The sequence below is a fragment of the Urtica dioica genome, chromosome 3, assembly GCF_054948205.1.
Source record: "Urtica dioica subsp. dioica isolate 48M chromosome 3, U.dioica_male_clone48M_v1_H2, whole genome shotgun sequence".
Classification (NCBI taxonomy): Eukaryota; Viridiplantae; Streptophyta; class Magnoliopsida; order Rosales; family Urticaceae; genus Urtica; species Urtica dioica.
Genome location: NC_142758.1, coordinates 45,102,273 through 45,115,435, shown reverse-complemented (window position 1 = coordinate 45,115,435; position 13,163 = coordinate 45,102,273). Strand labels below are relative to the sequence as shown.

General features: G+C 36.5%; 2 protein-coding genes across 6 annotated transcripts; one reads left to right on the top strand and one right to left on the bottom strand.

Moving 5' to 3' along the window:
- Positions 1-2,185: 2,185 nt before the first annotated feature.
- On the top strand, positions 2,186-5,076 carry LOC149403075 (protein IQ-DOMAIN 29-like). Of its 5 annotated transcripts, XM_089609625.1 has the most exons (8): positions 2,186-2,200; positions 2,317-2,350; positions 2,719-2,817; positions 2,997-3,263; positions 3,357-3,500; positions 3,588-3,659; positions 3,745-4,624; positions 4,734-5,076. In XM_089609625.1, exons 3-8 carry the CDS (start codon positions 2,728-2,730, stop codon positions 4,763-4,765), a joined length of 1,485 nt encoding a protein of 494 aa, XP_089465751.1. In that variant the 5' UTR covers positions 2,186-2,200; positions 2,317-2,350; positions 2,719-2,727; the 3' UTR covers positions 4,766-5,076. The 5 variants fall into 5 exon arrangements, with proteins under 5 accessions (XP_089465751.1, XP_089465756.1, XP_089465755.1 ...); XM_089609630.1 differs by lacking the exon at positions 2,186-2,200 and having other exon boundaries at positions 2,309-2,350; XM_089609629.1 differs by lacking the exon at positions 2,186-2,200 and having other exon boundaries at positions 2,310-2,350; positions 2,712-2,817.
- A 181-nt stretch (positions 5,077-5,257) lies between these two features.
- Positions 5,258-10,119, bottom strand: LOC149403074 (uncharacterized). The gene is made up of 4 exons (XM_089609624.1): positions 9,971-10,119; positions 8,787-9,232; positions 6,562-7,168; positions 5,258-5,973 (listed from the first exon to the last, which is right to left on the bottom strand). Exons 1-4 carry the CDS (start codon positions 10,067-10,069, stop codon positions 5,515-5,517), a joined length of 1,611 nt encoding a protein of 536 aa, XP_089465750.1. The 5' UTR covers positions 10,070-10,119; the 3' UTR covers positions 5,258-5,514.
- Positions 10,120-13,163: the final 3,044 nt, after the last annotated feature.

Genomic DNA, 13,163 nt, shown 5'->3' with positions numbered 1-13,163 from the left:
GTGAGATAGTCCCACATTGATTGTGTATGTGAATGAATATGTGTTTATATACCGATTGGACCTCTCCACTTGACACCAATTGGTTTTAAAATGGAATTTAACATGGTATCAGAGCCTTGTTCATTTACACAATTTGAATTTGATCCGGCCCACGCGAAGCGTGAGAGAGATTGTTATTCGGCCTAGATCACGCTATATGCGTGAAAGAGAGTATTGAAGTGAGATAGTCCCACAGTGATTGTGTGTGTGAATGGACATATGTTTATATATCGGTTGAACCTCTGCACTTCACACCAATTGATTTTAAGATGAAATTTAACAATTATAACATTATCATAACTAAATCAATTGGTTGATTATATTTATCATATTTTTCCGACAAAAATGATTGGAACAATGAGTCCTTCTCCCCTTAAAAAACATTGATTCCTTTCCATTAATTTCACACGATTACCGTTGTTGAGTTGATGGTATCAATAAGCAAGGCTTTAGTTTCCCAACAAGTAATCACATTTATCTCTTAATGATAGTTTATCCATTGAAAATAAAATTGACAAATTAATGATAAAAATAGTACACGTCGGCCTTATCTAATCAAAATTAATTTTCAGAGCCATTTTATTTTTGTCTATATATAAATTTCAAGTCAATCTCCTCATAAATTTGAGATCCCTTCATATCCAATAAAATACTATCCACATAATGTGATGATAATTCGTATAACGATTCGTGAACAATATCAATCACGATTACAGACTCGATATCTATCGCTCACAAATAAATGGAAAATGCAAGACAAAGATTCACACTTACAAAACAAGCAAGTAGTATTTCGACTCCCACTCAACACTCAAGATTGAGCAATTCTAAATATGTAAAAAGACCTCACAAGGAAGACTCACATCTTAAAGGGCATCTTCAACCCTAACACTGAATTTGGTGTTGAAATCTCACTATTTTTGTGTATTTTTAGTACTAATTTTTTTTTCTACTCCAATCATAATACCATATTCAATACTAAAACTACTTTTCTCAATTATTACATCCTATAAATTATTTAATCTTTTTTATTAATAAACATATATATACAATGTCACACTAAAATTGGTGTGATATATTGTACGCGCTAAATTTTTGTTGATTTTTACCGTGTGGTTGGAAATAATATCACTGCAAAAAAAAAAAAAGTAAGCTAGATAACATATCTAAGGTCTTAGAGAAGATACCCCGAAGATATTTACTATATATCATAGAGAAATTGCCTAATTTACCACAAATTTCATAACATTTTTCCATTTTTCACTAAAACGCTAATTTTTCTCAAAATGCCACCTCTATGTCAACAATGTTTACATCTTTGTCAACAATGTTTACATCTTTGTCAACAATGTTGACATCTAATAGTGAAGGGCAAACATACATGTCAACATTGTTGACATAGATGGTCGTATTTTGGGAAAAATTAATATTTTGATGGAAAATGAAAAAATGTTATGAAATTAGCTGTAAATTAGGCAATTTCTCTATATCATATCGGACACAAATCTTCAAAACAAAACGAAAACATCTACAATACCGGATCGAATCGAATTTCATGATACTTGCTTGAGCGATACCAGATGAAAATATCAAAATATTTGAAAACAAAGATGAAAAAGTGAAAGTGATTGCCAACTTAGAGAGCTAAGGGACAAATTAAAACTCTGTCCATCTTGAATAGGGTAAAAATACACCTAAACCCATCTTCTTCTTTTTTCCCCAAATAATAAATTACGTATCATGATTCATGAACAAACACTTCCCGAAATTAAAAACCCCACAATAATCACCGAAAAATTTGTTGTTCTTAGCACACATGTTAAAACCAACCAAACGGAATGAGGCCCACAAATTGGCTAGCCAATGGACTGTTCGCATGTGGTGGCCCAAAAAGACACCATTTTTATGACACCGCAGATATTATTAAATGGAAATAATAGCTACTTAATTAATAAACCCACTTTAATCCGTTTTCCCATGTATAGTAACGAGTTCTAAAGTCCCATCAATAAATACAAAGATTCCATTTTTCAATTTTTAAATTTTCAGGCTCTTTATAAACACACACCCCTCTACGAGAACAAACTTTGTCTACAGACAAAATAATATAATATAAAATTTTAAACTAAATCCTCACTCTTTCTTCTCTTCCTCGTTGACGGTATCTTCTATTTCTCTATCCATTTCTTTTCAAATATATTATAATAAAAATATTATTATATATAGATATATCTGACTCTCTCTTTCTTCTTATCTGTCTTGTTCTTTCTTTGGCAGCTTGGAGTGTTTCTCTGCTCTCTGCATTATTCAAGTTCGTGACTTTCTTACTAATTATTTATCTTCGTGCTTTGATCTAGTGATATAGTTTTTGTTTCCGTTATACCAAAAAATTTAAATTTTTAAAATTTTTCAGCTAAAATGCCTAATTTTGAGCTCTGGATTCTAATTCGTTTAGCATTTTGGTTCTTTGATCAAAGCTATTTTTTTTTTCTTATTTAACTTTCTGTCTACTGTCTCTTCTCCCCCAGAAATAGCGATTTTCGAATCAGTCATTGTGCTTTCGCGTATAGATAGTGGTACTTGAATCTTGTATGCTTAATCATAATAAACAACTTTTGATGAAATTTTGTCCGATTTGAAATTTGGGTATTATATTTTTAATATTTAAATAGGTTTCAGGTTGATGCAATGGGGAAAACTCCGGGTAAATGGATTAAGAATTTTCTTCTTGGCAAGAAGTCTTCAAAATCTAGTCCATCTAAAGGAAGAGAAGTTTTGGTAAGTTTTTTTTTTTTCAGAAATAATCTAAGTTAGATAATATACTTCTCGATTTATTATCATTATATGTAATCAAAGTGACATTTCTAAAAATGCTATGATTAAAAATTCTATAATGATCGATGGAGTGTAATTATTTTCACCTTCTAATCAGTTTTTGTTTCGAATTTTATCTAAAGAAATCTTCGAATAAAGTTGAGCAAGCTGTCTCGTCTGCAAAATTCTCGGTCTCTGATCCAACCATTTCGTCGCCCCTCGTCTGCGATGTTGCGTGTAAGAAGAAGGGTTTGGAAAATCTAGTGCCTTCCGATCCGAATTTGATTGGAAAAGAACAAGGATCTAGTTCGACTCAGACCGTTGTTTGTTCGGTGACTTCAGAGGAAACCGAGAGACTAAAGCTCGAACAATCCGCGACAAAAGCTCAAGCTGCTTTTAGAGGCTATGCGGTATTTCCAGAAAACCCATTTAATTGGTTAATTTTATTCTTCTTTCAAAGTGTTTTGAGTTACTTAAAGCCATCTTTAATTAATGTCTCGAAGGCTCGCCGAGAAATTCGATCCCAGAAGTGCATCACGATACTTCAAGCACATATTCGCGGCCATTTGGTCAGAAGACAAGCTGTTTCGACATTGTGTTGCGTTAAGACGATCGTGAAGTTTCAGACACTAGTTCGCGGTCACAAGGTTAGACCTTCAAATTAGTCATGATTTGTTTAATTTCTTAACAACAATTTGTTATACACATTTTAACATTTGATATCGCATTTTTAGACTACTGAAAACTTGAACACACTCGGCGGAACTAAACTTGCGAGGCCGTCAAAGAATGCTTTCATTTACAGGGTGAGTTTTTACTTGTATAGATACATATGATCTATCTTCGAAATGTTTTCGTTTATTGTGCGTTAACGACGTGGTCTAATTTTAGCTTCGAGCTTCATTGCGCACTGTGATTCCTCTGCAACTCAAATATAAATCAGAAGAATCGAACTCTGCCTCTTTATGGCTCGAACGCTGGACTACGTCCCGTTTCTGGGACCGACCTTCCGAGCCGAAGAAAAACACGGATTCGAAACCCCGTAAGAAGAACGACACTTCTCGAACGACAGAGATCGAGCAAGAGAAGCTGCCAAAGAGAAGCTCGCGAAGACTGTCCTCGGGTTCCAACGCCGATAATGGATCCATGGGCTCCGCTCTAGATTCCGAAAAGGGAAAGCGCAACCCGAAGAAAGTTTCGGGTAATCCCGTGAATACCCTTCAGGAGCACTCGCCGAACGAGATCGACAAGGTCAAGCGCGGTCCGAGAAAAGCTGTTTCTGATCGATCGCCGGTCGAGAACGGGAAGCCGAGGCAAAAGACGAAACCCGTCGCCGATATCTTGGACTTGACCGTCGAAGATTCCGCTGAGCAATCCGATCCCGTTGACAAGTTCGAGTCCCGATCTCCTCTGGATTTTCAGCCGATGGAAGAAGCTCGGGATTTCGAGCAGAAGCAGAGCGAGAGAAGAGCTTCTTTGCCGGCCAAGTTCGAGCCGCCTCAGGAGAACGTGGCGCAGAACTCGCCGAAGCTTCCGAGTTACATGGCTCCGACCGAGTCGGTGAAAGCCAAGCTGAGATCGCAAGGCTCTCCGAGATTCTCGCCGGAGATGACCGAGAAGAACATCCTGATGAGACGGCACTCTCTCTCTTCCTCAACGAATAGCATGCTGTCAAACCTGTCTCCGCGGGCCCACAAACTGAGCCGGTCCGCCGGAAAAGGTCCGGTCAGAGGCGACCGATCTTTCTCATCGTCGAGAGACGCCGGTGCTGGTAAAGCTCTAGTGCATTGATCGCATTGTACTTTTTTTTTCGAATGCCTTTTCACTTTAGTGTTTTTTATTTTTTTTATTATTTTTTTTTTATTTATAATTAATCGCAGATAAGCTGAGCCAAGCTGAATGGAGAAGGTGATTGATTACGGACCGAAAACCATCGCTGTGGAGAAACGAAAGCTTCAATCTTGCGGACTTTATGCTTTTGGCACTCAGGCTTGGTCTTTTTTATTTTTTTATTTAATTGCTGGTTCAGTTAGGGGATTCATTGTAGGAAGTTGAGATAGTGATTGAACAGAGACATCCTTTTTTTTTTTTGGGTTTGATTTGAGCTGTATAACGTTTCTTACACCTTGAATTCTATATTTACATATATATTTGACAAAGCTCTCTTTTCTTTTCCAAACTGTGTTCATGTTGAGAACCAAATGCCGAGAGAAACTGTTGGTTTTTCATCAATTTTCCCTTTGCTGCCGGCCCGGGGAGGGGGTTAGAAGTAACTTCTTTTTCTACAGGGGGGCTAATCTTAAACTTTTCTTAATGTAAAAAAAAAATTGATATTTGACTAGTCCTTTATCTGACAATGTCTATGCCAGTTTATTAAATTTATACAGTTTTTGTGCAAACTTATCAGTCATTTCTGCAAAATTCCGATGCTCCAATACCCGGATTATCTTTTTCGAAACCCCAGCAAAAACTAAAAACTTAATACATTTCGAATTTTATAAAATTTCAGCAAAGCAAAAAGGTTCCGAGTGATGATGATCCAAGGCAATAATTATTCATTTGAGCTTTCTTTGAGAAGATAGAGAGAGAGAGATAGCTTATGACTATATTTATCATTATCATTATCTTTCCACATTTGTAGCTCGGTAGTGAGGCTTTTTTTCACCAAACACAATAAGCGAAAAGCGAATCCCCGGGAGTCCAAGTGGGATGGAACTTGGCCAGGCTGACCGTATACCCGTTCCCGATGAAGACACATCCGGAGACCACCGAGGCGCCCCCGTAGATCGTGGCCCCCGTGTCGGTCGACCACAGGACTTTTCCGGTTTCGGCGCTCAGGGCGTACAACGGGCCGTTCGGGGCCACGGATCCGACGAAGACGACCCCGTTGGCGACGGTCACGGGCCCGTGGGCGGTGTCGTTGGCGGGGTCGGGCGTGGTCCAGAGGATTCTCCCGGTGTTGGCCTCCATGGCCACCCAACCGCCCGAGGTGGTTGTCTGGGTGGACGGGGCGAGGACGAAGGGCTTGGCCTCGGAGTTGACTATGTTCGTGTAGACTCGTTTTCCGTCTGTGGCCGAGCCCCAGACCCCGCCTCCCTCTAATCCTCCCGGTCCAGCTAACTGCATCAGAGTAAGAAGATGAAAATGATGAGAATTAAATATTTTCTTAAGAGTATTGATAAATATCAGCGGTCAGCAGATCACTGATGTAAGATAAGAGGTGGACTCACTAAGGTGGGGAGCCATCCATGTCACATTAGCAAAATCAATTTTATTTTTCTTGGTGCTGATGTGACAAACATGAAAATTTGATAAATAATGTAACATAACAATCATGCTTTTGGAAGAAGAAAAAAAAAAGGGCAATTTTATAATTTTATATAGAATCAAAGGGGGGCAAGGTAAACATTTTTTTAATTGGATTTACTAGAAACGTTAAATACAACTGGTTAAAAGTGGATTAATGAGTTAATAAAATTAAATTAACCTTTTTATTTAAACCGGATTTTACCTGAAATGTTAATTTTAACCGGTTAAAGGACTAACCAGTTTCTAACCACAACAACCCAAAAGAAATTTTGTTTAAAATTAGATAATTTCGCAATCAACGAATCAAATTGTATTTTTTTATATGTTTTTTTGTTAAATTAAGGTGAACCGAATTCCGACGGTTACTTATAATCAATTTGTAAGGTTCTTTCTACTTACCTTAGACCAAACAATGTCGCCGTTGTTACGGTCCAACGCCCAAGTAAAACCACTTTTCTGCGTGGCGACGGCGACGTCCCTTAATCTCCCGCCCGCTTTAATCGTCAGAAGCATCGGGGCCTCCCCGAAATCCGCGTCGAGGTTGGGCCCCGGCGGGCAATCCGGGTTGTTTGGAACCAAACACGCGAAATAAAACACGTCGTACCCTCCGAGCCGCTTGGCCCACGCGATCCGCCCCGAGTCGAGGTCGAATGCGAGGATGGAGTTGTAATGGATTCCAGGGGGGATGCAATTGTCGGGCCCGGCTGGCGGGCCCGCCGTCCCGTTGTTCTGTTGTTGCTGGCATCGGAGGACTTCGGGCGGGGCGGTGTAGAGCTGGCCGGTGCCGACGTAGACGTGGCGGCGGAGGACGTCGATGGCGGGGCTGCTGCCCCAAATGGCGGCGCCGGAGTAGAGGTCGCGTTGGCCCCCGTTGTCGGGGAGCGTGTAGGTCCGCCACATGACGCGGCCGTCTCTCGTGTTTAGCTTCACCATGCTGCCACGGAACGTGCAGCATTGCTCGGCCGGTAGGCCCACTTCGAGCGAGGACACTCCCACGTAGAATCCGCTAATGAATAAAATAAATAAATAAATAAATGAGTAAATGGAATTCAACTAAACGAAAAATTATACAAAATAGCAATTTGAAACTAATTGATTAACAAAGTAACTAAAGTTTCAAATGTTCAGTCAAATAGCCAAAATTATGCTGTCAATTTTTTTTTACAACAAGATTAATTTTTTTTATGATTATTATAAGTAATCTGTTACTTTCAAAAATCAATCTAAGAGTCCATTGTTTTTTTTTTTTAAACTTGATTATTGCACATTTAGGCTATTCCATTTCGTGTCTCATATTCTAGATTCTATCTTCACCTCCCACATAATTTATGACTTATTATATATAGTTTTGGGCACGGGACTTATATAATTTTCTTGAAATGTTGAAATTATTATTTAGTTAATAATTAAAAATTAACCACTCTTATTACTAACCAAATTACCATGTCAGTGAATTGGCTGATTTCTATATTCATATTATCAAATTGACTAATTTTTATTTATTAATCAAACATTGAGTAAAATGAAATATTTTTATTTGACTTAACTAGTTATGCATATATTTTCCCACAACAATCACGCAATAGCGTCTTCTATATAGACATATATTTTAGAGTTATTAGCTTTTTATTTGTTGCAGTTGAATAATGACTCTTTAAAAGTTATGGAAGAAATACCCAATGTTACAATATTTTTTCACCGTTATTACATGTCCGTTAATATGGATGAAAATACACATATAAACCATATAAATGAGCAAAACTAAAAAATAAACATCATATTTTTATAATATTTACAAAAATTAAAAAAAATTGCTCACTTTATATCTTTGGTCTAAATTATCTACCACTTGCATTTTCTTATATTTTTAATACTGAAAAAGCTTGAATACTCTTTATTTTTTAAATAAATTACAAATATATTAGAGTAACAATAAATAAGAGCTAGAAGAGATTTATTTAATTTTTAATTTAAAATTATTTATTTTTTAAAGCATTAAAAAATAAAAAATTAATAATAAATAAAATGCTATTAGCACGAAGTTTGCAAACAAAAAAAAAATCGTATATATATACATGCTCATGCTCATGGTGAGGAAAGAGAGGAGAGGAGATGATATAAATTTTAATTTTTTTTTTAACATAATAAAAAAAAATTAAGTTTATTTTTTAATTTAGCTCATTTAAATGACTTAACATACAAGTAGTAATGGTAGAAGAATATTGTAATATTGAATATTTTTCCCACAACTTTTAAAGAATGAGTATTAAATTTCAACAAATTGAAAACATTGAGTATTTTTGTCGCTAATGGTTCTATATTTTATCAAATAATTTCGAAATATTAAAACTCGAGAAATCTTCTTGCAACATAGGGAGGCTTATTATGAAACTTTTTTTTTTAATTTATTTATTACGTCATTTTTCTTAATAATACCAAAATTTAATAAAATAGCTATTTTAAACTAATTTATAGTAAAACTTTTTTTTTTGACATTGTACGCAGTGTAATTTATTGACATAGGTGAAAACTCAAAAAAATTTATTCAAGAAGTTTGTATGTACTTGCATATTTTAGTTATTTTATCCATCGATTATTTTGAAAATTTATAATTGTATGATCACCCGAGAAAAGCAGTTCCGGAGGCGGTGATCTGAGCTCGGGGCCGCGGGTCAAGCATGGTCTTCCACACGAGGCGGCCATCGAAGCGCGAGACGGCAATGACCATCGCGGGCCCATATATCCCGAAAATGACGAGATCTCCGGCCACGGCGGGCGTGGTCCTCGAGACCGTGACGTTGACCACGATACCCGTCCCGTTATTGAGCCCCGTCAGCTCGTCTAGGCTGCGCCGCCACATCAGCAGCCCCGTCACCGCGCTCACCGCGTAGATGAACCCGTTCCACGCCGGGAAGAACACCACGCCTCCGTCCACCGCCGGCGTCGCCGTTATGTCCCTCCCCGCCGGAAACTTCCACCGGAGCCGCAGCTGCGCCGCCGTCCTCGGGCTGATCAGGATTTCGCCGTCCGCGTGGCGGTCGTTCGTTATGTCGCTCCCGTGGCTCAACCACTGCCATTATGCCATTATTATTGTGATTGTCTTTTTATGTACATATATAGAACAGAAGTGTGGATATTAAATATAGTAAGAAGTCAACGGATAGATTGAGAAAGAAAAAAAGAGAAGATTTTGCGGGTGATAAATTAATTTATTTTTTTTCGACCAATATTGAATCGGTAGAAAAGGCCGCCCATGAACTTTTTAATTTTTTTTATAGATATTAAGCTATAATGAAATATATATTTGTTTTAATTTGCCGCTTCTAAGAGAAAAAAAAACTCTTATCCATTCTTGAAAAATTTAAATTATTTTATATTTTTACGCTGCCTGATTATTTGACCGGGATTTGGGGATTGCGATGGACGATGGGAAAATCAATGGATAAATTATGTAAAAATTTGCCGATGTTAAAAAACATTTTTTGACCGAGAATTGATTCACCGATGGACAAGGACAGAGCCAGATAAGGATTAGGGAAGCATATGCCCCCGTGCCCCCCTGAACTTTTAGAAGTTATTTTTTTTTTTTTTACCTATAATTGATATTATTTTTTTATATTTTCAGGTTAAAATTATATATATATATATTAAACAAAATTTAAGCCCTTGAAAATTATAAGACATTTTATATTTATCGTCGTAAAATGTTACATAATATATTAATCTTAAATTAATTATACATATGTTATAAACTTAATAAGTTCCAACCAAAAAACTAAAAAAATGTATAGTATAGTATATGACTTACAGATGCCACGGCGTTGTGGATGAGACTGTGTAAACATAGCAGCGTGACTAAGATGGCAACATTTGTTTTATTCCTTTTGGTCTGATTGGCACAAGCCATAACTAGTAGTACTAGCTTTTTCCCGGCCACCGTGGCTTAATGAAAGCTTTAATTTAAAAAAAAAAAAAAACTACTAGTAGTACTAGTCCCTTGAGGGGGTTTTTTTTTTTTTTTTTTGGGCAATGTACGAAGTAGTTAATTGTATAACTACGTGTTAGCTTTGGTGCCCATTTATTTATATTGATTTGAAGTACATAATTGGTGCGTGACGTGACGTCGTGCATTGAATTTCAAGTAGCTGAAATTCAGCTTCTTATCTTATCTAGCCAGATGGGTTATTTGCTTGAGTGTATATATTTTTTTTACCAAGACTATTTTAATTTTCTTTCTTCATACAACAATGTCGTGGAAAAAATGCTTGAAAATTATAGGGCCATCATTTTAGCAACCAAGTGAGACAAGAATTTCGCCAAATCATTTAGACAGTTTATATTCTGATCATTTAGTCAATTGCAGTAAGTTGCGATGTATTATTAATATATACAAAATATTATCTTTCTCCTCGATTCAATAATAGAGTCTATTTCATGTTGTCCCCTTAATTCTGATTTATCTTGTATTTTTCTATGAAATTTTTTATAATTACTATTATTATTAACAAATTTTCACTTATTTTCTTCACCGATCTCCATCACAAGTATAATATTTGCAGAGGTCGTAAGAGCGGTATGAAAATTTAAAATTAGTTTTGAACCACGCTTTGGTTTATACGAAGAAGAAAAATAGTCTGTCTGGATCATATATCATATATTTATAGTAACTACTTAGTACTTAATATTAAGAATTAATATTGATTGTTGATTGAACATAAGGAAACATGTGAGATTCCGGGAGTTTACAAAATCTCTACTTAACCTAATAAGGAGAAGCTCAACTTAATTTTATATTAATTATTAGAGTTAGACTGGGGCTGAAGTTTAACCTAGAAGAACTAAAGTTATTAGCTGAGTTGCCGTAAAAAGAAGAATTAAAGTATTAGACAACCCTAATAAAGTTTAAAGATTAAACACGACGTGTCCCAGCGATTTATGTACGTTAATTAACTAGAACAGCGCAATTAATTTATTATATGCTGTTGTATGTTGATAGATATATAAAACATAACTTCCAATAAATGCCATGACAACTATGATCGGCACGAATAGTTTGGTATCGACCTAATACATAGATGTAAGTTTGGCGAGTATACTTATTAGAGCTTGAAAATATTTCTCATTAATTATCTCTAACTTTATTAGTTTAATTTTAATTGATGGTATATGCTGTTTTAAACGAAATTCCGTTTAACGCATGGCATGCATTTTTATATGTATTATTTAAAACCAGACTATGATTTCACAAAAGATTGGCGAGATTCGCCGCAGAAGACCACCAACAACTTGATGAACATACAATTAAATCTGGGAGTTAAGAAAGCTGGTGCTATTGGAACATAATGTTTTAGTTTGATAGTGGTTAAAATTTCAGCCACTCGGAAACAGAACTTTCGTTTTGGCAATGTTCACAAAATTAAGAAAAGATGAAAACTAAAAAATACTCAAACTTTTATGATAAAAAGTTAAAAAAATTCTTAAACCAGAACATAATTATGTTTTAGTCTTGTTCACGAAACCAGTACAATCCATCACTTTTTTTTTAGTTGGAACATAATTCCGATTCCTCTTTTTTTGGGCGAATCATAATAAAATTCAATATATAGGACCTAAAAGCTATGAACTGTCATGAAGATTTGTGCTTCGTCATAAAATTTATAGATATATGGATCTGAAGACACATGCCACATAACTAACAATATTATTATAACTAGGTAAATGTCCTAAAGTTATTTAGGATTTAGGAATTAGGGTTTAGGGAAGACTTCATGGAAGATATCATATCACTAGTGCATTAATGTTCTAAAAAGAAGACTTTGCATACTTGATTTAAACCATGTCGACAAATACGAAAAAACTCATGATTCAAGAAGTCCCCGAGATCAATTTATAGAATCAAATTTGTGAGTGGGGGAATATCGCGAAACGTTTCTTGTATGGAAGCAAGGGCCTTGATAAAAGGAAGGCGTGGGCAACCATTATTGTCTAACAAAGAGCGAAATAATTTTCACTCTTTCGAAAAGTTTAGAGTGGACGAATTCTCTGAAACCGTGAGAGAGAAATTTTGATCACACACATGGGGATGGGCTGCACGTTTTTCGGGAGTGGAAAAGTGCTATATGTTCGACGTTTTTCCTTAACCATAGGTCCCTCTTTATAAGCTTTTCAACTTGCTATATTTAGATTAAACTAAAATAGTCACTTTTTTTTTTTTATTTAATCTTATTCAATTTAATATGAGATATTATCTTAGGAATAAAATAAATATAATATCTAATAGATATCCTAATAAATAAAATATTAGTGTTATGAAAGATTTTTCCTCGTCTAAAAAACATGAAAGCCCAACCCAAAAAACAAAGAAGCATGGAGAGCCCAGTCCAAGAAACAAAGTAGAAAGCTCGAAGACTTGACCGAAGGGCATAAAGCGATCCAGATCTATCTCAAAAAATGGGGCTCGTCCGAACCCTTCGTTTCTATCTCAAAAAGTAGGTCTCGTCCAAACCCTTCGTTTCTATCTCAAAAAGTAGGACTCGTCCGATCCCTTCGCTTCTATCTCAAAAAGTGGGGGCTCGCCCGAACCCTTCGTTTCTATCTCGAAAAGTGGGGCTTGCCCGAACCCTTCGCTCCTATCTCGAAAAGCGGGGCTCGCCCGAACCCTTCGTTTCTATCTCAAAAAATGGGGCTCGCTCGAACCTTCGTTTCTATCTTAAAAAATGGGCTCGCCCGAACCCCTTCTCTTCTACCTCAAAAAGTGGGGCTCGCTCGAAGCCACCCACTTCCATCTCAACAAGAGCGACTCGCTTGAAGCAACCCCGTCTCCAACAAGGTAGGACCGACCTTAACCCCTAATACCCGAAAGGAGAACCCGGGCAAATAACAAACCTACCCCAACTCTCACCATCTCACTATAAATACCTGAGACAAACACATGTCAAAGACTGACTTTTTCTCTCTCTAACTAGACTGTGTCAATTCCTCTATTCAGCAATTTCTCTCAC